General features: G+C 47.5%; 1 protein-coding gene across 2 annotated transcripts; it reads right to left on the reverse strand.

Annotated features, from left to right (window-relative positions):
• Positions 1-3,693: 3,693 nt before the first annotated feature.
• On the reverse strand, positions 3,694-25,095 carry MRPL37 (mitochondrial ribosomal protein L37). Of its 2 annotated transcripts, XM_019937736.3 has the most exons (7): positions 24,685-25,094; positions 21,346-21,529; positions 21,136-21,251; positions 11,563-11,748; positions 9,068-9,225; positions 5,792-5,995; positions 3,694-3,915 (listed from the first exon to the last, which is right to left on the reverse strand). In XM_019937736.3, exons 1-7 carry the CDS (start codon positions 25,028-25,030, stop codon positions 3,838-3,840), a joined length of 1,272 nt encoding a protein of 423 aa, XP_019793295.2. In that variant the 5' UTR covers positions 25,031-25,094; the 3' UTR covers positions 3,694-3,837. The 2 variants fall into 2 exon arrangements, with proteins under 2 accessions (XP_019793295.2, XP_073645484.1); XM_073789383.1 differs by lacking the exon at positions 11,563-11,748 and having other exon boundaries at positions 24,685-25,095.
• Between the last annotated feature and the right edge of the window lie 12 nt (positions 25,096-25,107).

A 25,107-nucleotide genomic window follows, 5' to 3' on the forward strand; every position in this document is an offset into this window, starting at 1 on the left:
GGCTCGGTGTCCCTTCCTGGGTGCTGCCCTGGTCCCCAGGGGACTGCCTCACCCAAGGTTTCACCTCCTCCCAGGCGGTGGCCAGTGGCCAATGGCTGACGTGGGACCACTTGGCCTCGATTTGGGATGGCTCTGAAGGGCCACCCGGTACTGAGCTCTCTAGAGGACCCGCGGGGGTCTCAGCTCCCCCTGCCCAGTCACACCCTCCTCCCTTGCTCATGGGTCTCTGGGGAGTGCGCCCCAGTAAGCCTGCCGCCACAACTCTCCGTCTCAGAGTCTTGCCTTCGGATCCTCTGACATACCTTTCTTTCTGCACCGTCTCCCCACGTTGGAATGTAAACTCCATGACAGTAGGGACCTTGTTTTGCTCCATGCTCTCTACCTGGGGCCTTGCCTCATGCCTAACCCATACTAGATGCTCACAGACACCCGTGGAACGAACCAAGTGGCTGAGAGCTTATCATCCTGAGCTGAGGAGTGGACACTGGGATTCTCTGCAGGTTCCCAGACATCTCTGGGGAGAGGGTCCCTATAACAGGGTGGTCTTCCAGCAGCCAAGCAGGTAGGCCCCATAAGTCACAGTGATTTGTGTATTCATGTTAAAGGGAAGATGGTATGAGACACCCAGGTCACATACACACTTTAAGGGACTTTGTCCCGCCACAAAAGAGGAGGCAGGGAGATGCTGTCTAAAGCCTGAGGTGACCCTGGCCTGCTCCTACGCCAGTCTCAGGCCTGCTGCTGAAGGACAGAGCCCAGCAAGTCACAGAGCCTCTGGCGAGCACCTGCCCTACATCCAGCCTGAGTCAGCCTTGGGAGAGGACAGAGACGGCCTAAAGGGCCCCCCGAAGTAATCCCACCTTTTCACGGAGCTTCTGAAAACCTCTAGACCCATCTACTTGAAACCTCCTGGTCAAATGCAGCCTGTTAATCCCAAAGTAGGGAAAACCTGAAAGGGAGGTGCTTTATTCCCACTCTGCAGATGAGGAAACTCAGGATCTGAGTGGAAGGTAGAATATAGGAGACTCTTGGAAATGGCGTTCCCCAGTCCACTGATGCCTGCCAGAAATGAATTGAGCTTTCTAATGGATCAACATGACACTTAAATACATGACCAAATGAGAGCACGTTCACACGTGCTCATAATGCCAGTGTCAAAATTTTGGTTCCAAATGCCTGTTGCTTAAAAGTCCAAGTCCCTATAGGGCGACTTTTATACTAATAGTGGGACATCCCCGTCCACCCTCCTCACACAGTCCTCCTGCTTCCTTCTCCCAGACTGGCTCTGACTAGGTGAGTACTCTGTTCTCAAGTCTAAGGCCAAATAGGGCCTGAAAATCATCCTGTATTTCCTCCCTCCCTGTGTTTAACGAGGAAGGTAAGAGGGTGGGGAGGATGAGGTAGGTGGGCGTTTGGGATTTGGGGAGGTAGGCACAACTCTATGGAGGAAGCAGCTGTCATCACATATGAACTTCCCAGTTCTTCACAATACACCACGTGGTGTCTGAGCCGCAGTCTCCTCACCTGCATGGGGAGGATAGAAACGCCAGTCCTGCCTGCCTCACTTTGCAGACCAGCTGCAAGGTGCTTGAAGGGAGAGAGCGGAGGGTGCCAAGCTCCACAGCTTAGCTGCAAGGTCCAAGAGGACAGACGAAGGCCAACCACTAGGGCTGTCCTCACTCCAGGGGCTGGGATGAGCACCCAGGCCTGCCCTGTAACACTGGCACCCTATCAGGGCAGTTCTCAAGCTGCAAGGTCACCTGCTGACGGCCCACTTACTTGCAGCCTCTGACCCACATGCTCAAGACCCAGGCTGGCTTCGCCCTCTCACTCCCCATTCTCCCACCAGTAGCAAGGGGGCTTCCGCCCCCTCAGCCTGGCTTCAAGCCACCACCACCACTCACCCGAGAATGACCGCAGTGGCCTCCAGCTCTACGCGGTACAGTCGCCCTGCCAACTCGCCCTCCACACGCCCACAGAGTGTTCTTTAAAAAAATCCCTTTGACTCAGCAATTCTGCTTAGGAATTTATCCAATGGCTGCGCTGGCAGAAGTACTCTAAGATACGTGAACAAGGATGCTCGCTGCAGCATTATTTGTAATAGCTAACAACTAGAAATAACTCGAATGTCCATCGACAGGTATTAATGCAGCTGCTCAAAAAAACAATGTAGCTCATATGTGCTGATGGGGCAAGATCCTGCGATGCCAAGGTATTAGGTGGAAAAAGGAAGGTGCAGAATGGTCTATAAATAGGATGACACTAAGCAATGTACATATATACATCCTTATTATACATATACATTTTAATGGCGCTACATGAGAAACTCTAAGCTGTGGTTACCCTTGGGGAAAAGGACCAGAGTTGCCTTGGGTGGGGGACAAATTTTATCTGGGGAAGCCTGAAGCGCCAGCATTCAAGGCCCTTGAGAGCTGCCCCTCCAGCCTCACCCCCACCCTCCCTGCGCTCCCCATTTCCAACCACTCCCCAGTGCTCCAGGATCTTTCTCGCCCCCCTGCTTTTGCACACCCGCCGCCTTCCCCAGTAACCCCTTCACACACACCACCACCAGCCCAATCTGTCCTTTTCCCGGTAAACCCTGCCCTGCCCAGCCTAAAAGGTACCTTGTAAAGTGGAAGGAGTACAACCTGGGAGTCAGGGACACGGGGCTGGAAACAGCACTGTTATGGATGGAGGTGACATGGGCTCCCGGACCCCTCTTCAGAGTGATCCTCCCACAGCAGGAAGTGTCCTGGCTGCCTGCTCTCAGTACTAAGTCCCTCGGGAATCGCACTCAGCCCAACAAAGCCACCTCACCCGAGGTCTCTCCCGAATTGGGAGCAGTGTTATCCAGTGACTGCTGACAAGTCACTGGTGTTTGTAGAAAGGCTCAGCACCTCGGCTCCATGAGGACAACTCTGTTCCAGGGGGCCCACGGAGCCGGGAACCAGCCAAGGCCTCAAGTGCAAACTCACTGAGCTCAGTCCCTCCTCCACCCGGTGCTGCTATCATCACTCCCCGCACGTGCTGACCCTCAAGGCTCTCCCCAAGCTTTCACCTGCAAATCTCCATCTCCGGGTTTCCTAGGGGAGTCGACCTACACCACCAGCTGCGTGACCTTCAGCAATTCCTTACACTATCTGCACCTCCTCATCTACAGGGCCCAGAATGCTGCCCGGCACACAGTAGGAATTCAACACTTCTCTTGAATATGGAAACATTTACCTTGCAAGGGTTTTGTGAGGGCTGAACAAGATGCTGTGTATAAGCTGCCTGGCCCAGAGCAGGACTTGATGCTATCTGAACAGAGGCCAGCTGAACCAGGGATGTACTCAGTCCATTAACCAAGGTACTAGTGAGAAATTTACACTGAATATTCTATTCAGATCTTCTGCAGTCATTGTGGAATGTGTCCACAATTTAAGTAATGCCATAGAACCTAGCGACCATCACAGAACACCTAATATGAAGCAAACAGTGTAGGTCACATTAGCCTCAAGTTTCAGATGAAGAAACTGAAACTCAGAGAGATGAAGATTCTTATTTAAAGTCACAAGATGGGTCACGGACAAAGCTGGGGTAGGTCAGGCTCCAGGGCCAGCACCTGTGCGGAGGCAGGCTCATGGCAAGGGCCCGCACGCATCTGTGGGTGCCCCCCCCCGATGGCACCCCCACAACAAGCACAGGCTCCAGTGCACCAGAAGGCTCTTTATTGTCAGTGAGACCACCAGCCAGAGGAGCACTGGGCTCCGAGCAGGCCCCAGGCACCACCCAGGCCGCAGGACCCTCAGGGGGAGAGGGGCACAGGGAGCTCCAGGCCTCAGAACGGTCCTTGACTCACACAGCACCGTGCAAATACAGAGCTAAAAACTTCCTGAATGTCTCTGGCTGGAAACCAGTCGGCCCAACAGGTTCCTGGAAAGAACACAGCCCATTAGGATCCTGCTACTAGGTTTAATGGCAGCAATTAAAACAAAGGTAGGTTTCATGCAAATCCTAAGTGCCTGGATAATAACTGTTTCTTTCTCTCACGACCAAGGAGGAGCGCTGGGGAGCTGCTGCCAAGAGATGCCGGGGGCGCTGGACTAGCGAGGAGGATACAAAGCATCCCAGAACCTTTCAGCCAAATCGTCTGTTGACATTGCCCTGATCCCTAATCCTGCTCACCTCAACCACCACAAACAAATGTTCTGTTGCCCCTTTTAATTGCCAGGGACAATAATCCCTCACTCCTTCCACACACATTTATCAGGCACCTTCTCTGTATCAGAGCTGTGCCCAGTGCTGGAAACCCAATAATGACTTGAATCTGGCTCCCACCTTCAAGGAGCTTCCAGCCAGGTTTGCAATAGTGATAATACAAGGTGATGGGCCTCATAATTGAAGTAGGAAAAAGATGCTAAGAAAACAGGGGAGAAAATAACTAACACATTGACTTCCATACATGGAAGAGAGCATGTATGAATGAGTCTTAAAGGGCAAGTACAACAGAATGGGCCAGAAAGAAAAAAGGAGACTTCAAAGAGGCCAGTATATGCACTGGTCCGGAGGCACAAATGAAGGTGGGAAGAGCTAGGGTGAGGCTGGAGCCCAGGGTCCGTGATGGTGGAGGTGGGGTGGGTGCGGGAAGAGACAGGTAAGGAGGAGTCACGTGACCACACCAGCACAGGCCTGGCACTAAGCCACTATTTTGGAAGGAAGAGGCTGAAAGAAGAGGACCTGAAGACGTGAAGGGGAGAGGGAGAGCACAACTAAGAGCAGAGGGACGCGGAGGAGGCTGGTGTGGCCGCACAGGTGAGGGACAATGAATGGTGTCTGGGGCCAAAGAGAAGGGACCAGACCAGTAGGCATTTCAAGGGTAGACAATACTGACAGACACTGGAGAACTCATCATTCCACTAACATACAGATAATGTTCAAAGGCTCAACAACTACATTTCAACAAATCTACTGAGGCCCTGTGTGGGACATGGCTCGGCAGCCACAGATCCAGCAGCACCCCACTCTGTTCTGTCTCATCCCCCAGTCCTGTTTTGTCTCTTCAGAGTGCTTATCACTGCCTGATACTACATTATGATTCTACTTAGATACTGCCACTGCCCACTACACAGAACACAGGCCTGCTCTCTGTCAGCTGAGCACTGAAGGTGCAGCAGTGAGCGACAACGCCATGGAGGAATGAAATGAACGCATCATTCATGGACTCAGCCTTTGAGGAAATCAGTGCTCGGTTTAGCAGAGGAGAAGAACACATAAACAGATAACTATAGAACAGCAGCGTGACTGCGCTGTGATTGGGGGGACCCAGGGGCTATGGGAACCCACCCAAGGTACTTAAGCAAGGCTGGGATTGGGATGGTGGGTCTTTATGCTAAACCTGGAATGACAATTAGAGGACAAGCAGATGACAGAGAAATGGGGGAGGTTGGGTGGGGGAGAGGGAGGAGGGAGCAAGAAGGAAGCAGCCTCCTCTGTAAAGGGAACAGCACCTACTGGGATCCTGAGCTACTCAGGCAGCGGCGCGTACTGGACAGCTACAAGGAGCTGGGCGTGGTGGGCACTGGGGAGCACGGGAGGTGAGGTGAAGAGCGGGCTGGGGCCCAGGGTGGAAGGCACTGTTTTAGGTAATGGGCAGGGCTGAAGTATCCCTCCAGGCAGAGGTCCTGAGCATGAAGACCCTAAAGCCGGGGCCCCACTCACAAGCATCCCGTCAACCCCAAGCCAGGCTCACTCTGGGGAGGGTGAGTCTTGGCCCTGGGCCCATCACCAGGCCAGAGGCGGCTGGACTTACCACAACTGCCTTCCTTCTGACCACCGGGAGACACCAAAAATGCTCATAGAGGAGCTGATCCGAGTCTATCCAGACTAGATTCTTGACACCCTCATCAGAGGCCAGATCTGTGGTGTTCAGCTGTAGCACCAGGAACTGGAAGACACGTCCATCAGTGCCCACACTTTGCACGACTACTGGCTGCTCCAAAACCTTAGTGTCGTTCTAAGAGGAAAAGAGGACAAGTAAATCAAATCAGAAATGGTGGGGTGAAAGGAGCAGCACAAACCAGGCAATTTCTAGTTCTGGTCTTTGAAATAAACCCACCCCTCTTTAGTGGTTCCCCCCGCAGGACACTGAAAAGAGAATGCGGAGTTGAGGGCACTGTCCAGGGCCAGGCCTTCTCGCCCGCACCCAGCCTGGCTCTGCCTGGCCTCAGATGCCTCGTGGCCCCGGGGTACCTGCTCTTCAACTTGAGCACATTAAAGTACTAATTCCTGCCACTGAGAGGTGATTGCCAGGCAAGCTGCACAGAAGGATGAGCTGGGAGGTTAATGACGGCGAACCCCTCAAACTCATGGCCGTAACCTGATGGTGACAACAGTGACGTCTATCAAATGTTAACCTGGAGGGTCAATTCACATAATATATATAATCTCATTCAGTTCTCACTCCATTTGACAGTTGAGGAAACAGACGGGGTGAGGCAGTGACTCATCTGAAGTCACAACGATGTGTGGCATCAGCACCTACAATGGCTGGTGCTAGACCAGTCACACTTTCCATCTGCCTTACTCTACTCCTCAGCGCTGGGCATCTGGAATGCCCTAAGCCCACTGGCAGGCACCTCACCCGAGCTTCAGCCCCTCAGTGCAACTCTGAGTATGTGTCAGATTCCTGAGTGTCTACTCCAGCTGTGTCGGCCCCAGGATTCCACCAGTCAGCACATTTGCTGATCACCTCTTTCAATTAGTGCCACTTGGTAACAGTAATACTACCAGCAACCATTTACTGAAGGCCTCTCATGTGCCAGGTATCACACCAGTTTTATATAAAGTCACCTCTAATCTCAAAAATCCAGTGGTATATACCCACTTAACAGATGAGGAAACTGAGGTTCAGAGAGGTGGTATAATTTGCTCAAGGTTACCCAGGATCAGACCCCAGGCTATTAAATCACTTGGAATCTTACTGTTCTGGTCTACACCTAGTGTCCCATTGTATCTGATAGTAGCTCCTCTGCCATTCTCAAAAGCATACCAGTCTGGATGACAAATCGTATGTTCACCCTACTGAGCCTGCAGGAATCCAGTGTGGTGACTGCTATCCACTGGACAAAGATTCAATAGGCAGGCCCCATGAAGCAAAGCATCCTTGATTCAAAGATGCTGCCTACATTCATTGCTCCAGGGCTGAATCTGACATTAGGAATAGCTAATGTCAGACCTCAGTGTAGGCCACACTGGGACTGTTGGCCTTAGAAATACCTGTTTTTAGCTGCATGAGAAATAAAAAAGAAAAGTACCTCTAAGTGTTAGCTGAGAATTCTGTATTGACTCTTATCTCCCTCTACAGATCAATAAAACTGCAGGTAGTACATAAATTTCTCAGCAATTTTACCTTTTACACAGAGGCTCTTCCCGTAATTGCTCAACTTCACATCCCCAGGAATAATTTGTACCTGGAGGGGTTGGGGGAGGCCTCCTCTCCTACCCAACTGGGTGGCAATTAGTGACAGCAATGCTACCCATGCTCTGCTGGCACAGAAGCTACAATGAGCCTGCAGGCCTGGAACCTGGCATGTGACTATCTCTGCCTCCCTATCCTTGCCCAGAGTCAGGAGGCAGCATGTCCTCTGAGGCTGGAGAGATCAGGGCTCCAATGCTTGCTTCCCTACTCATTAGCTGTGGGATCCTGGGCAAGTTACCAAACCTTCCAGAGCCTTCAGAAAGTATGTCAGAGAATGGGAATTAAGATAACCTCCCAAAGACTGGAAAGACACAAGAAGGTCACATAAAGATGTGACAGCTGCTAATCTCTTAGCTGTGTGACCTTGGGGAAGTTACTGAGCCTCCCTGAGCTTCAGTTTCTTCATCTCTAAAATGAAGCTAATAGTATCTGCCACGGGGTGGGGGGTTGCTACAAGGATTAAATAATGGTTCTCAAATTTTAGTGGAGTGGTTTTCAAATCTGAGCTTGTACCAGCATCACCTGGAGGGCTTGTTAAAAGAGACTGCCAGGCCCCACCCCCAGAGCTTCTGATGCAGGATGTCTGGGATGGGTCTGAGAAGCTGCATTTCCAGCAAGTCCCCAGATGATGTTCATGCTGCTAACCCACGACCATATTTTGAGAACCACTGCTGTAAAGAGCCCTAACTAAATGTTTGGCACGTAGCAGATGCTCAACACAGGCAAGGTCCATACTACTCTCTATCCCATTAGGCTAACCACACTGTACCAACCCCACTGAGACCAAGTAAGATGGGAAACAGAACATTCTGAAGTTCATCACTCCTCCAGGAGGGCCTTAGGCTCTAACCAATACCTGGGAGCCCGACAGCAGCCCTCAACATCATCCCTCCCCTCTCGCCCCACAACACACACACAAAAAGCCAGGGATCTGGTGTCCCAGGCCTGCTTGGGGACTCCCATACTGTCATCCCCTTCCTGGAGGCCTTTGCTCCCCCGCCAGGCTTTCCTCCAATCATGGGACAGCACTGTGTAACAACCACTCAGTCTGCATTCTATAACATCTAGGTCCCTGAGACCTCCTCTTAGAATCAAAGGGCTACCATCCAAGTGGTATCTTGGGTCCTCAGAACCTGTCCTGAGTGGGCGGGCAGGGCCATCTCCTGCTTCACTTCCTCCTGCCTGCCCGATGGAGCCTTGTGCTCTGGGCTCCAACAGTACAGAACAGAGGCAGTGTGCTGGAGCAGACAGCTGAAGCCTTAGGAGTTGGGTCTACCTAGTCCCAATCCTTTCTCCACCACTTACTGCTGTGTAATTCTGGACAAGCCTCCCTGGGATTCAGAGGCATAATCTGAAAAATGGAGATCGCAATGAAACTTTGTGGGTTATTGTGATACAAAAATGAGGCATCTTATGTTAAAGACAAGCACATCGTAGGCCCCCAGCAGATGGCAGCTCATCTCTGTAGGGTGAGTGGAGGTGCCTCTCCCTAAAACTCCTCAGTCAAGAAAAAAAATAAATCCCTCCATGCCCCCTTTCCTTTGAGTAGTGTAAGGCAGGGAACCAACACAATGTAAGGCAGCTCGGTGGTCTTCTCCACATACGTACCCCATAGAGGAGCCGAGCCTGAGCCAGGGCATTGCCAAAGGCAAACAGGATCATCTTGGCCCGCAGCTGATCTGGTTGAAAGCGGTGTGGTCGTAAATTGGCTGACTCCAGCAAATACAAGGTATGGGGATATGGGTAAGGATAACCCTCCCGGAATCCTGCAAGACATGCCATCATGTGGAGGGGTAGAAAAGATTAATCAGCCTGCCCCAAAGCCTCAGGAAAGTCACCCGACCTCAGCTTAGTGCCAGGCACGACAGAGACTCAGTAGAGGTAGATATTATCACTATAGCTCAGGGGCGGGCAAACGTCAACCTGCCGGCCTAATCTGGCCCGTTTTTGAAAATAAAATTTTTACTGGAGCACACCCACACCCACTCATTTACATATGTCTATTACGTAGCTGTGACAGAGACCATACGTGGCTTACAAAACCTAAAATACCATTTGGTTCTTTACAGAAAATGTTTGCCAACCTGTTCCAGGTGATTCTTGCAGGCTAGCTCTAACTCCCCCCCTTTCTCGCTCATTCAAGCACACAGATGACAGTGATATTAGAAGGATAACCTGAAATCTATGGTAATTATTTTTTTAAAAAGCACATCACTTGCAAAATTCAATACTTGATTATTAGTAACAAATGACTTGCCTCATACCTCACAACACTATGCTGAGCATCAAAGTTCAGCACTTGTTCATCTCACCCACAACCCTGCCAGGTCACCACTGCTTCCCCTACATGGCCATGAGCAAACCCTCGGAGGCTGGGGGCTTCTAGAATGACTGACCTGGATTAGCGAAAGTGGGTGAAACAGAGGCAGAAAGAGGCTGGGAAAGTGTGGGCTCTGAAAATCCCAGAGGAGAGCACTACTTAAGAAAAAGAGACATGACTTTCCTGTCTGCCTCAGTTCCTCCGCACGTGTGAGTACCCAACACTCAGCACTCACTCTCTGCCAAGCTCTAACACAGGAACCAGGAACAGAGCCCACGTGGTCCCTGCACTGCCTTTGAGGGGCTCACCAAGTCTAGAGGGGAGACAGACAGGAAAACTGATCACACCCACACAGAGGGACATGTCAAGACACGAGGGAAGCCAGGGGGCTGTGTGAGGACAGACGAAAGGCCCCGGACCAGACTGCGAGGTTGCAGAGCATTTCTGGGAAGAAGTGAGTCCTAAGATGAATTGTGACAGATGAGTAGTCATTAAACGAAGACAAAAAGAGGTGAATGGTCAAAAGTGCAGGCAGAGGAAAAAGGAAGTGCCAAAGAATGGTGGTGAGAAAAGCCACAGTTGGAATACAGGGGGCTTGTGGGGGAGGAGACAAAGATGAGGCTGGAGAGAGGCACAGAGGTCAGATGTGAAGGCCTTCATGTGATAAGCTAAGGAGTTCAAACTTTATCCAACAGGCAATGGGGAGGTGGGCATGGAGAGCAACGGAATTAAATCTGTGTTCTATAAAGACTACTCTGGGGCTTCCCTGGTGGCACAGTGGTTGAGAATCCGCCTGCCAATGCAGGGGAGACACGGGTTCGATCCCTGGTCCGGGAAGATCCCACATGCCACGGAGCAACTAAGCCCGTGAGCCACAACTACTGAGCCTGCGCTCTAGAGCCTGCAAGCCACAACTACTGAGCCTGTGTGCCACAACTACTGAAGCCCACATGCCCTAGTGCCCGTGCTCTGCAACAAGAGAAGCCACTGCAACGAAGAGTAGCCCCCACTCTCCACAACTAGAGAAAGCCCGCGTGCAGCAACGAAGACTCAATGCAGCCAAAAATAAATAAATAAATTTATAAAACAAACAAACAAAAGGCTACTCTGGAACTGTGAACTAGAGGGACCAGAGAGGAAAACAGCCTGGGTCAGACTAACCTGTCGAGAGGTTGTGGTAATAGGCTGGATGAGAGACAGTAGGGACTGACTGAGGTGTAGCTGTGGAAATGGAGAGAGGTTAAGGAGAAAGGTGCTACCTTAATGACTGAGTGGATGGCAGGAACTGCAGGCCTGCGCAGCCTGACTCCCTAGTTTCTGTCTTGGCTCACTGGGGAGGTGGTGGTGCTTTGTTTGACGGAGGTGGGATGAAGAGCCCCATTCAAGGACTGTGGGGCTTCCTCCATCCTAGCAGGAGGTTGGCAGAGTTTACAGGGTACACAGAGAGGGGGTGCCTTTCAAGGGAACTATGAATAAAGGAAACACCTGATGCCTGGTCAAAAGCCCCTCAAGCTACCCATTACAACTGATGTAACAGAATTACTTCTCAGGGGTCAAAAGTAAAGTCAGCCTTTGAGCCAATCCAAACCTCCCAGAGTCTCAGTTTCCTTGCCTATAAAATGGGGTTTACTGGTACCTATCTCACAGGGCTGCTACACGGCTCTTAGGAGAAAATACACATGAGGTGCCTAGCAGATACTAAGTACTCAGTGTTTCCTTTCTCTTTGGAGAAAGCTTGTCCCTCATCTGCACACTGCCTAAAGTCAAAGGCTTTGATACTTACCTGTGTCATCGTTCACATCATAAACATTGCATTCCTGAAGACCCACAGTGGGAGATATGGGATAGAAGGTCTCAAGAACATGATTCTTAGTAGCTTCTACTTCCTCTTGGGAGGCTATGGGGGGCAGAGGATCCTTGGCATTCAGTTGGGCTCCACTGGAACCATGGACCTGAATAAGAGTAGACTCTAAAGGGGGAGAAAAACGATTAGTCTAACCTGGTCTAAAGCCTTAGCTAGGCAAAGTCTAAAGCTTTCATCCTGCCATGCTCCTCAAGTCTTTCACAGCTTTACTATCTGATCTGCCTCATCACAGAAAACAGAACTTTGGAAATTCATCCTTGCGCTTATCATGTAAGCAGGTGAGCCTCCTTCACTTGATGTCTGGGTGCCATCCTCTGCCTCTGCCTCTGCTGGGCCTTGGAGTAGACAAGGGAACATCAGATCCAAAGGACTGAGTGGCCTGGCTGAAGTCACAGAACAAGCATGTAACAGGACTGGAGTTGAAATGAAGGTCACATCATTCCTAATCTAGTGATCTTCATTCTAAAGAATAGAAGGGGACATGAGAACAAGATGGTGGAGGAGAAGGACCTGAGCTCACCTCCTCTCACAAAAACACCAAAACAACTAACTGTTGGGCTTCCCTGGGGGCGCAGTGGTTGAGAGTCCGCCTGCCGGTGCAGGGGACACGGGTTCGTGCCCCGGTCCGGGAGGATCCCACATGCCGCGGGGCGGCTGGGCCCGTGAGCCATGGCCACTGAGCCTGCGCGTCCGGAGCCTGTGCTCCACAACGAGAGAGGCCGCAACAGTGAGAGGCCCGCGTACCACACACACACACACACACAAAACAAACAACTAACTGCTGAACAACCATCGACAAAAAAGGACTGGAACCTACCAAAAAAGATATTCTACTTCTAAAGACAAAGAAGAAGCCACAACAAGATGGTTGGAGGGGTGCATTCGAAATACAATTAAATCCCACATCCACTGAGTGGGCAACTCACAGACTGGAAAATAATTACATCACAGAGGTTCTCCCACAGGAGTGAGAGTTCTGAGCCCCACAAAAGGCTCTTCAGTCTGGGGGTCTGGCATCAGGAGGAGGAATCCCCAGAGCATTTGGCTTTGAAGGGCAGTGGGCTTGATTGCAGGAACTCGACAGGACTGGGAGAAAAAGAAATGCCACTCTTGGAAGGCGGACACAGGGTCTTGTGTGCACCAGGACCCAGGGGAAAAAGCACTGACCTCATAGGAGCCTGGGCCAGACCTACCTGCTGATCTTGGAGGGTCTCCTGGGGAAGTGCGGGGGGGGGGGGGCGGGGGGCAGCTGGGGCTCACAGCGGGGTCAAGGACACTGGTGGCAGAGGTACTGGAGAGTACTCATTGGCGTGAACTGTCCTGGAGGCCACCATTTTGATGCCAAGACCTGACCCCACCCAACAGCCCACAGGCTCCAGGACAGGGATGGCTCCAGTCAAACAACCAACAGGGCGGGAACACAGCCCCGCCCATCAGCACACAGGCTGCTTAAAGTCTTCCTCAGCCCACAGCCCCCTCTAAACACACCCTTGACACAGCCCTGCCCGCCAGAGGGACAAGACCCAGCGACACCCACCAGTGGGCGAGCACCAGTCCCTCCCACGAGGAAGCCTGCACAAGCCGACATGTAAGAATGGATACTATAAAACTCTTAGAGGAAAACATAGGTAGAACACTCTGACATAAATTGCAGCAATATCTTTTTTGATCCACCTCCTAGAGTAATGAAAATAAAAACAAAACAAACAAATTGGAAACTAATCGAACTTAAAAGCTTTTGCACAGTAAAGGAAACCATAAACAAAGCAAAAGGACAACACACAGAATGGGAAAAAGTATTTGCAAACGATGCGACTGGCAAGGGATTAATCTCCAAAATATACAAACAGCTCATGCAGCTCAATATCGAAAAAAAAACCCAATCAAAAATGGGAAGATCTAAATAGACATTTCTCCAAAGAAGACATACAGATGGCCAAAAAGCACATGAAAAGATACTCAACATCACTAATTATTAGAGAAATGCAAATCAAAACTATTAAGAGGTATCACCTCACGCCAGTCAGAATGGCCATCATCAAAGTCTACAAACAGGGACTTCACACAGTGATTGCAGAGTGGTGGCACAGTGGTTGAGAGTCTGCCCACCAATGCAGGGGACACGGGTTTGAACCCTGGTCTGGGAGGACCCCACATGCCACGGAGCAACTGAACCCATGCACCACAGCTGCTGAGCCTGCGCTCTGCAGCCCACGAGCCACAGCTACTGAGCCCGTGTGTCACAAATGCTCAGGCTCACACTCCTGGAGGCCGTGCTCGGCAACAGGAGAGGCCACTGCAATGAGAGGCCCGTGCACCGTAGTGAGGAGTAGCCCCCGCTTGCCACAACTAGAGGGAGCCCGCGCACAGCAGTGAGGGCCCAATGCAGCCAAAAATAAATAATAAATACAATAAGTAAATTAAAAAAACAGTCTACAAACAATAAATGCTGGAGAGGGTGTGGAGAAAACGGAATCCTCCTACACTGTTTATGGGAATGTAACTTGGTACAGCCACTATGGAGAAGAGTATGGAGGTTCCTTAAAAAACTAAAAATAGAGCTACTACCATATGATCCAGCAATCCCACTCCTGGGTATATATCCAGAGAAAATCATACTTCGAAAAGATACACGCACCCCAGTGTTCACTGCAGCACTATTTACAACAGCCAAGACATGGAAGCAACCTAAATATCCATCAACAGAGGAATGGATAAAAAAGATACATATATACAATGGAATAATGGTACATATATACAATGGAATATTACTCAGCCATAAAAAAGAATGAAATAATGCCATTTGCGCAAGATGGATGGGCCTAGAGATTATCATACTAAGTGAAGTAAGTCAGAGAAAGACAAGTATCATATGATATCACTTATATGTGGAATCTAAAAAAATGACACAAATGAACTTATTTACAAAACAGAAACAGACTCACAGACTTAGAAACAAACTAATGGTTACCAAAGGGGAAAGGTGGGGGGTAGGGATAAATTAGGTGGTTGAAATTAACATATACACACTACTATATATAAAACAGATAATCAGGGGCTTCCCTGGTGGTGCAGTGGTTGAGAATCTGCCTGCCAGTGCAGGGGACACAGGTTTGAGCCCTGGTCCGGGAAGATCCCACATGCCGCGGAGCAACTAAGCCCGTGTGCCACAACTGCTGAGCCTGTGCGTCTGGAGCCTGTGCTCCACAACAAGAGAGGCTGCAACAGTGAGAGGCCTGCGCACCACGATGAAGAGTGGCCCCCGGTCACCGCAACTAGAGAAAGTCCTCGCACAGAAACGAAGACCTAACACAGCCAAAAATAAATAAATAAATAAATAAAAAAGACCTCACCTCAATCATCACCTCCTCTAGGAAGCCTCCCTCAATTCTTTCCATAAAAGAAAAAAAGAAAAACAGATAATCAACAAGGACCTACTGCAATAACGTATATGGGAAAAGAATCTGAATAGATATATGTATAACTAAATCACTTTGATACACACCTGAAACTAACACACCACTGTAAGTCAACTATACTGCAATATAAAATTAAAAATTTTTAAAAAAAGGATTAGTTAAGAATAGTTTTTATCCTAAAAGAAAAAAAACATTTGTTAAGGTGTTAATCCCGGGTTTCTTGAGAGAGGGACTGACCAATGCGCTCTTCTTCCTGTGTTCTCCTTCCAGTGAGCCTTGAGGCCTGGGGATCTCTGTGGGCTCAGAGGCTGTGGGTTCAGACCCTCCCAGGCACCTGCATTAAGCTGGGGACGCAGAAATGAGTGAGAGTAACTCTCTGCTTTCACGGAGCTGGCTAGGGAGTACAACAAGAGTATGAACCACACTCAGAGAGAGCAGAGGTGGGGACAACGGACCTCTTCTGGGATACCTGAGAAGCTTCCTGAGGGAAGCAATGCCTTTAAACTTGCTTTTGAAAGATGGATAAGAGCGGAGCTTCTCAACATTGGCACTCTTCACATTCTGGATGAGGTAATTCTTTGGTGAGGGAAGCTGTCCTATGCACTGTAGGTATCTGGCAGCATCCCTGGCCTCTACTCACTAGATGCCAATAGAACTTCCACTACCAGCCCCAGGTCTGGTTCAAGTTATGACAAACAAAAATGTCTCCAGACAATACCAAGAGGGTAAAACCACCCTTGGTTGAAAACTGCTGTGTCAGAGTTTGCCAGGCAAAGAAAAGTGAGGAAACTGTTCTACTGAACGAGGAGTAACATGTTCCAAAGCACAGAGCATGCTGCTCCATGGCAGCGCTTAGGGAAATAAATCCAGATAACTGGAGTATGATATGGTAGGAAGAAGGGATGGAGAGAGAGAAGTACTGAAACTACAGGCTAAGGAGAAAGGCTACCAAATCCAGGAAGAGGGCCAGATTGCCCTCAACAGCTCAGAGTAAAAAAAAAATAGAGCCAGTCAGAAAGCCTCACTTAAGTCAGATTAGCATATTTGCCACAGGGACACATAGGTATATGAGGAAATGAACTGACATCTGACTGAGCAGCAAGACTGCACGCTGTGAATGTGTCCAGATGCCCTTCACAGAGGTCCCCACAGGAGGCCAAATGCCATCTGGAAAGACTCCCGGAGAATGGCCTCCTAGGGATTCTCCATGGGGTCAAACCTTCCTCGTGGTGCTTGGGTTTTGAGAAATACAAATCAAATACTACAAAGCGCAATGTGATGGTAACTGACCAAGGCTGATGATCCTATCTGTCTAAAAACTGGTTCGGCCATAGCAAAGATCAATAAAACTATAAGTTGGTTCTTTGAGAAGATAAACAAAATTGATAACCCTTTAGCCAGACTCATCAAGAAAAAAAGGGAGAGGACTAAAATCAATAAAATTAGAAATGAAAAAGGACAGATTACAACTGACACTGCAGAGATACAAAAGATCATAAGAGACTGCTACAAGCAACTATATGCCAATAAAATGGACAACCTGGAAGAAATGGACAAATCCTTGGAGAAGTACAACCTTCCAAGATTGAACCAGGAAGCATTAGAAAATATAAACAGACCAATCACAGGTAATGAAATTGGAACTGTAATTAAAAATCTTCCAACAAACAAAAGTCTATGACCAGATGGCTTCACAGGTGAATTCTATCAAACATTTAGAGAAGAGTTAACATCTATCCTTCTCAAACTCTTCCAAAAAATTGCAGAGAGGAACACTCCCAAATTCATTCTACGAAGCCACCATCACCCTGATACCAAAACCAGACAAAGATATCACAAAAAAAGAAAATTATAGACCAATATCACTGATGAACATAGACTCAAAAACCCTCAACAAAATACTAGAAAACAGAATCCAACAACACATTAAAAGAATCATACACCATGATCAAGTGGGGTTTATCCCAGGGATGCAAGGATTCTTCAATATACGCAAATCAATCAATGTGATACACCATATTAACAAATTAAAGAATAAAAACCATATGATCATCTCAGTAGATGCAGAAAAAGCTTTTGACAAAATTCAACACCCATTTATGATAAAAACTCTCCAGAAAGTGGGCACAGAGGGAACCTACCTCAACATAATAAGAGCCATATACGGCAAACGCACAGCAAACATCATTCTCAGTGGTAAAAAACTGAAAGCATTTCCTCTAAAATCAGGAACAAGAGAAGGATGTCCACTCTAGCCACTATTATTCAACACAGTATTGGAAGTCCTAGCCACAGCAATCAGAGAAGAAAAAGAAATAAGAGGAACACAAATTGGTAAAGAAGTAAAACTGTCACTGTTTGCTGATGACATGATGCTACACATAGAAAATCCTAAAGATGCCACCAGAAAACTACTAGAACTAATCAATGAATTTGGTAAGGTTGCAGGATACAAAATTAATGCACAGAAATCTCTTGCATTCCTATACACTAACAATGAAAGATCAGAAAGAGAAATTAAGGAAACAATCCTATTTACCATCACAACAAAAAGAATAAAACACCTAGGAATAAAACCTACCTAAGGAGGCAAAAGACCTGTACTCAGAAAACTGTAAAACACTGATGAAAGAAATCAAAGATAACATAAACAGATGGAGAGATAAACCATGCTCCTGGATTGGAAGAATCAATATTGTGAAAATGACTGTACTACCCAAAGCAATCTACAGGTTCAATGCAATCCCTATCAAATTACGAATGGCATTTTTTACAGAACTAGAACAAGAAATTTTACAATCTGTATGGAAACACAAAAGACCCCAAATAGCCAAAGCAATCTTAAGAAAGAAAAACAGAGCTGGAGGAATCAGGCTCCCTGACTTCAGACTACACTACAAAGCTACAGTAATCAAGACAGTAGGGTACTGGCACAAAAACAGAAATATAGCTCAACGGAACAGGATAGAAAGCCGAGATAAACCCACGCACATATGGTCACCTTATCTTTGACAAAGGAGGCAAGAATAGACAGCCTCTTCAATAAGTGGTGCTGGGAAAAATGGATGGATACATGTAAAAGAATGAAATTAGAACACACCCTAACACCATAAACAAAAATAAACTGAAAATGGATTAAAAACCTACATGTAAGGCGAAACACTATAAATCTCTTAGAAGAAAATATAGGCAGAATACTCCATGACATAAATCACAGCAAAATCCTTTTTGACCCACCTCCTAGAGCAAGGGAAATAAAAACAAAAATAAACAAATGGGACCTAATGAAACTTAAAAGCTTTTGCACAGCAAAGGAAGCCATACACAAGACAAAAAGGCAGCCCTCAGAATGGGAGAAAATATTTGCAAATGAAGCAACTGACAAATGATTAATCTCCAAAATATACAAGCAGCTCATGCAACTCAATATCACAAAAACAAACAACCTAATCCAAAAATAGGTGGCAGACCTAAATAGACATTTCTCCAGAGGAGACATACAGATGGCCAACAAATACAAGAAAAGATGCTCAACATCACTAATCATTAGAGAAATGCAAATCAAAACCACAATGAGGTATCACCTCACACCGGTCAGAACAGCCATCATCAAAAAATCTAGAAACAATAAATGCTGAAGAGGGTGTGGAGAAAAGGGAACCCTCACACACTGTTGGTGGGAATGTAAATTGATACAGCCACTATGGAGAACAGTATGGAGGTTCCTTAGAAAACTAAAAATAGAACTACCATATGACCCAGCAATCCCACTACTGGGCATATACCCTGAGAAAACCATAATTTAAAAAGATACAGGTACCACAATGTTCACTGCAGCACTATTTACAATAGCCAGGACATGGAAGCAACCTAAATGTGTATCAACAGGTGAATGGATAAAGAAGATGTGGCACATATATACAATGGAATATTACTCAGCCATAAAAAGGAATGAAATTGAGTTATTTGTAGTGAGGTGGATGGACCCAGAATCTGTCATACAGTGAAGTAAGTCAGAAAGAGAAAAACAAATACAGCATGCTAACGCATATATATGGAATTTAAAAAAGCAGTACTGATGAACCTAGTGGCAGGGCAGGAATAAAGACACAGACATAAAAGAAGGGACTTGAGGGCACGGGTGGGGGGTAAGGGGAAGCTGGGATGAAGTGAGAGAGTATACACTACCAAATGTAAAATGGATGGCTAGTGGGAAGCTGCTGCATAGCACAAGGAGATCAACTTGATGCTTTGTGACGACCTAGAGGGACGGGATAGGGAGGGTGGGAGGGAGGCTCAAGAGGGAGGGGATATGGGGATGTATGTATACATATAGCTGATTCACTCTGTTGTACAGCAGAAACTAACACAACATTGTAAAGCATTTATACTCCAATAAAGATGTGGGGAAAAAAAACTGGTTTGGCCAACAGCACTGTCATTTAATTAGCATGTGTCCTCCCTTACTGGGTATGCAAACATCATACCCACACCTCAAGAACAGTTTTCTCAAGTATTTCCTGTTTCCTCACACATAATGTCAAAGGAAGATAAATGTGCCTGGACCTCTCCTAACCTTGGGTTTTAGGTTCTCCCCACAGACCACGCTACTGTGGTTTCCAATTCAATTCCCTCCACATCCCTCCTCCAGCAACAGCTCCAAATGGGGCAGTTTAATTAGAGGTAATACTTGATAATGGGCCAACAAGTACTCCTCTATTAATGAGGTTCACTAACTTCCTTAGTGGTGCCATTACCTCTACAAAGCTGACTCCTTGCCAGGAAGTCCATACTCAAAGGGCAAGTTGGAGAAACCTGACCAAGCAGATGTCCTGAAAACCCCAAATTACTCCACAGCTGGTTTCTCTGCTCCAGGATTCACCAAAGACAGAACTTGTGATCTCAGAACATCCCTGTCTAAAACATCTGAGGTTTGGTATTAATTCACCTGTCCCTTCAGTCAGCACCTTTTGTGTGGCATGAACTGTTAGACACTGTGGACAAAAATGAATATGACACAGTCTCTATCATCAGAAGTTCAGTTTAGTGGGGCAGACAGATGTTAAATAATCACAATATAGTAATAATGTGTGTTATGATAAAAGTAGGCATATGGACACAAGGAGCACAGAACTAACCTGTGGATTCACATGGGAAGGGGGCTTGAGCTGAGTCATGCAGACACATAGAATTTAGTCAAATGAGGAAAGAAGAAAAGAGCATTCCAGACAGAACGTACAGCACATGCAAAGGCAAAGCTTGATGCCAAAAAGCTGCAAGTGGCTAAGTGTAAACTGGGAATGGAGGTGGGAGCAGGAGAGCAGGAGATAAGACTAGAAAGACCAGGTGGTGGCCAAATCACAGAAAGCCTTGGATACCACGATAAATGGTCAAGCTATTGCAAGACAATGAAGGATTTGAAACAGGGAAGGGGACATAAGACAACCTGCACTTTAGAAAGATCATTCTAGCAGCTATGTGGAAAATGGATTTGGAAAATGAGAAAAGCATGAATGGAGTAAGAAGGCTCTTGCAGTAGAATATGAGCTTTGGAGTGCAGACTATATGTTTTATTACTTCCTTATCTTCAACATTTAGGCACTGAGAGGCACTCAACAGATATGGTTTGAATTAAGTCTTGAAAAGAAATGATTAAAAAAGAAAAAGGCTGGGGCTTCCCTGGTGGCACAGTGGTTGAGAGTCCGCCTGCCGATGCAGGGGACACGGGTTCGTGCCCCGGTCCGGGAAGATCCCACATGCCGTGGAGCGGCTAGGCCCGTGAGCCATGGCCGCTGAGCCTGCGCGTCCGGAGCCTGTGCTCCGCAACGGGAGAGGCCACAGCTGTGAGAGGCCCGCGTACCGCAAAAAAAAAAAAAAAAAGAAAAAGGCTGGGTTATGGCTAATGAAATGACACTGAGGATGTCATTTCAATGTCTGAGCCACAAAACTGGACCATGAAGGATGGGAGTGAGAATAGGTATGGCAGCAGGGAAGGGAATATAAGCTGGTGATGGGGCTAAGAGCAGAAAGACAATGAACAGACAAAGGCTTTCTGCTATACAGGAGGACCAACCTCGATTCCAGGTGGTGGATAACATGTTGTTTTGGGCACAGATCCGTCTGGCCAGAGAAGGATGCTTGAGAATCTGGGATTTACACAGCTGTATCAGACTGTCCACAATGACTGGGCTTGGAGAAAAGAAGAGACATTTGGAGATGTAAAGCAACAGGCTGACTCCAAGATCCATCAGTTGGAAACCCTACTGACTTGGGGGAGACTTACCAGTACGTCTCTCTCTTGGGGATGTCTTCAGTAGAGTGCCAGAGACGAGCGTGAAAGATCACATTCAGAACACATTCATCTTGATTCTCTATGTGGTTCCTTGGATCGTCAGCAAGGCTAAGCACTTTCTCAGGAAGGCCTTCTATTAACTTGGTCTTGGTAAGCCACAGAGCCTGCTTTACACCTTTAGAGTCATCAGTCACAAAAAACCAAAACCAAAAAAAAAAAGTCATTCAGGAAGAGATGCTTATCCCTGCCGGATAGCATTCTGGGGAAAGAGCAGCCTTGAGAGAGAGATGGGATTTGTTCCGACATCTGAGGGGTCAGAACTAAAATAAAAAGCAGAAGCTATGAGAGCCAGATTTCAACTCAGCTTCAGGAATGACCATCTAAAGAAGTTAACAGTTGATTGAGGCAGTGAGTACTTGCCTCAGGAGGAATTCAAACAGCCACTAAGATGGCTGAGATCATGAGGCTGAATCTTGCAGGCAAGGATTTGTTTGTTACCTGCAGAATTCAGACCCCAGGTTACAGGACTACATCAATAGATGCCAACCTCTCAAAACCTAGATCCTTTCTATTAACCGACACCCTAGTCCCTGACTGGAAAAGCTCATGTCTGCCAAATATATGTCATTTAATAGATATGGGCCCAGGATTAAGTGCATACTGCTCTATCAAGGGAAAGAGCTTTTGGAAATAATGGAAATAACTTCTGGATCATGAATAACCTGAGGAGCCCTGAGTTTGGGAGCACGAGATAATCTTTCGCATCTGACTCTGAGATTCTGTAACAAGATATTTTATAAGCAGATTTTTGTATGAAGCCCTATGAAATGTACTGCTGTATTTGTCAAAAGAATCATACTGAGGATGTTGCTCAATTTATTATGCAGGGTCCTCCCTGAGACCTTCTGAACTTCTCCCTGGCCTCTGACAGGAAGGTTGGGCTTTTCCTGGGTAGAGTACTGTTTTGTCTTTTGGACACGGTGAATTGCATAACTCACAATGTTTCTCTATACCAGGGGTCAAACTTTTTCTTAAAGGGCCAGACAGTAAATATTTTCAGCTTCTGGGCCAGTGTCTCTATCACAACTACTCAGCTCTGCCACTGTAGCACGAAAGCAGCCATAGGTAATAAGTAAACAGGTGTGCATGGTTTCACTATAATAAGCTATTTATAGAAACAGGCAACTGGCCTAGTCAGCAGACCCCATCTCTGTACCATTTGTTGACTGCTAGCAAGCTGAGAGTCAACTTTGGGGCTCCCCTGGACAAGTACAACCTCACAGAATGGATTTTTTGTATTCACTGTTTCATTTTTCCTTTGTGCTGATCCCCTCACCTATTTTTAATTTAATCTGGCTGTGCTACAAAATTTCTGTAAGATGCCCAAAATACTTTTTAGGAAAAGAAGGAGTATAAATAAACTAAAAGATCTGATTCAGAGTGCTTAGTCTCTAAAAACTAATTTAACCCCCTTACTCTCAGCGGGATGGGCTGTGGTGCAGGCTACTCATCCCAGTTGAAAAAACATCACTCGACGCAGAGATATATCTTCATTTGAAAAACTATGTCTGGGATCAAAGCAAACTTAGCACACTTTGAGGGAAACACCCTCAGACAATTTCTTCTGTGGTGATAAATGAAAGGTAATGAGACTTTTCACTTTAAGGCTCATAAGACATCAGAAACACAAATATTTAGAAATGTTAACTTCTGGATTTTGTGGTGCAGCAGAAAGAACCCTGGACTGGGGGTCGGGTAACCTGACTTTTAGTCCCAACACTGCCATTGTTCCTTAAACTTGAAAATGGATAAAATACTAAGAATTTATGGTTCACTAGTATATGAATAATATGTAAGAGCTGCCATTTACTGAACATTACCATCTACTCTGTGCCAGGAGCTTTAACTACAAGTTGGATGGGATTTTATGGAATGGAAGATGAAACTCAAGAGACTAAGGAATTTGTTTCAAGTCCCAAACCTTGTAAGCGATGGGGCTGGGAAGAGAACCTGAGTCTGTCTATGTTAAAGCCCATGATCTCTCCATTACCCCAATCTGCTTCTCTAGCCCTGTATCTTGCAGTTTTATTACAGACTTTACAGAACCTCTCTACATATGGTGAAAGCATAGGGTATGTTTTCAGCCTAGTCAAACAAGTTAACCTTAACTTCTAAGACACAGCTAATGCATTTCATCCACATGGTAATGTTACCAGGGTCACTCAAGGGTGCCAAGTCTTGTGAGGTCCTTCACAGCACCCTGTGAGGATACTGGAAGTATTTAAAGGCCAAAAAACAGCTTTCAGGAGTGGGTTTGAGCAGCTTAAGAGGCTAGCCAGTTGACAAGTTTTTTTCAAACCTAGGATTTATTATCTGGCTTAGTCCCCAAATCCTGCCAGGTCTCTTTCTTTCCTAATTACTTACTGGAAAATTCTGCTCCCACTTACCTGGACCATTTTGTGTTTTCAGGACCTGTCCTAAACCCACTCTGATTTAGGGACTAAGGAAGAATGAGGAGGAAAAAATGGGTTAAGAGGACTCTCAATAAACAACCCCCTCCAGGGACTCTGGAACATAATTTCCCGTACTGCCCCAGACATACAGATGGTTTTGGCTAAAGTCATTTTGACCTGTTCTCAGTGAGAGTGAAAGGGAGCAGAAGTGGACTAGATGGATTTTAGGCCCAGATCCTTTCCCTGAAAACATCTCAGCTCTGACCGTTGACAAAGGACATCGACCTGGGAAACCAGAGGTGTAGCCCTGGCTTCACTAGTAACGCACAGTGCACCTGTAAGCAGATCACTGGCAAATCACTTCCCCTCTGTCACAATTACCAATCCTAATTACCAATTAACTTGATTGACTAGCCTGAAATGAGGCGATAGACCTGCAGATTAAGTACCGTTTCTGTTGTCTCTTTGCACTATAATCCCCCTCCAACTAGTTCTCAAACACAGTTACATCTCCAGGGTGCAAGAGCTGGGTCAATGTGAACCACCTAGTCAAAACCACTCATTTCACAGGAAATGGAGGCTCAGGAAGCTTCAGTCGCTTGCCCAAAATCACACAGAGGGTGAGGGGCAGGACTAGGCCTAGAAACCAGATCTTTTCACTTGGCCACTAAAACTCTAATACTCCCTCACACATACTGCTCTTTACATCTCACTTAATCCTAACAATTCGCAGACGATGAGAATCGATATCGGGCCACTTTGCAGACGGAGAAACCGAGACCCACTGAGTTTCAACGTCTTGCCCAAGGCCAGAGAAGGTCGGGGTCAGTGCTGGGTAGAGGACCAAGGTCCCCTCCCGCCCGTCCTGGGGCCTCACCCTCGAGGAGGCGGCAACGCTGGTGGAAGACGTAGCAGGCCTGGTCTTTGTACAGCGGGTGCTCGTGAAGCGGGGGCAAGCGGCGGAACTTCGGGGGCGTCCAGTCAGGGTCCCAGGGCGGGAAGACTGGCCGCGCCAGACCGGGCATAAAGTGCATCTTCCCCGCGTAGGTGATGGGCTCCAGCCCAGGAATCTCGTACACCCTGTCCGGGGGAGGAGGCTCGGGCTTCCGCGTGGAGCGCACGCCCCACTCGTACGCCCCGCGTCTTGGGGCCCCGCAGCTCCCAAGACCGAGCCGCCCGAGGCGAGCAAGGGCCAGCCTTGCTGACCTCGACGCCAACGCCATACCGATCCGATCTCTTCAAGACCTCCACCTGGACGCCGCCATCTTCCCGCGCTCAAGGCCTGCTGGGAACGAAAGGA

This window comes from Tursiops truncatus, chromosome 1 (assembly GCF_011762595.2).
Source record: "Tursiops truncatus isolate mTurTru1 chromosome 1, mTurTru1.mat.Y, whole genome shotgun sequence".
Classification (NCBI taxonomy): Eukaryota; Metazoa; Chordata; class Mammalia; order Artiodactyla; family Delphinidae; genus Tursiops; species Tursiops truncatus.

Coding starts and splice junctions, on each gene's coding strand:
- MRPL37 (XM_019937736.3), bottom strand. CDS start 25,030: ATGGCGTTGGCGTCGAGGTCAGCAAGGCTGGCCCTTGCTCGCCTCGGG. Junction 11,749..21,135: donor ATCCACCACCTGGAATCGAG/GTTGGTCCTCCT, acceptor CTCCCCCTTTAG/AGTCTACTCTTATTCAGGTC. Junction 3,916..5,791: donor TCAGAAGGAAGGCAGTTGTG/GTAAGTCCAGCC, acceptor TGTTCTTTCCAG/GAACCTGTTGGGCCGACTGG.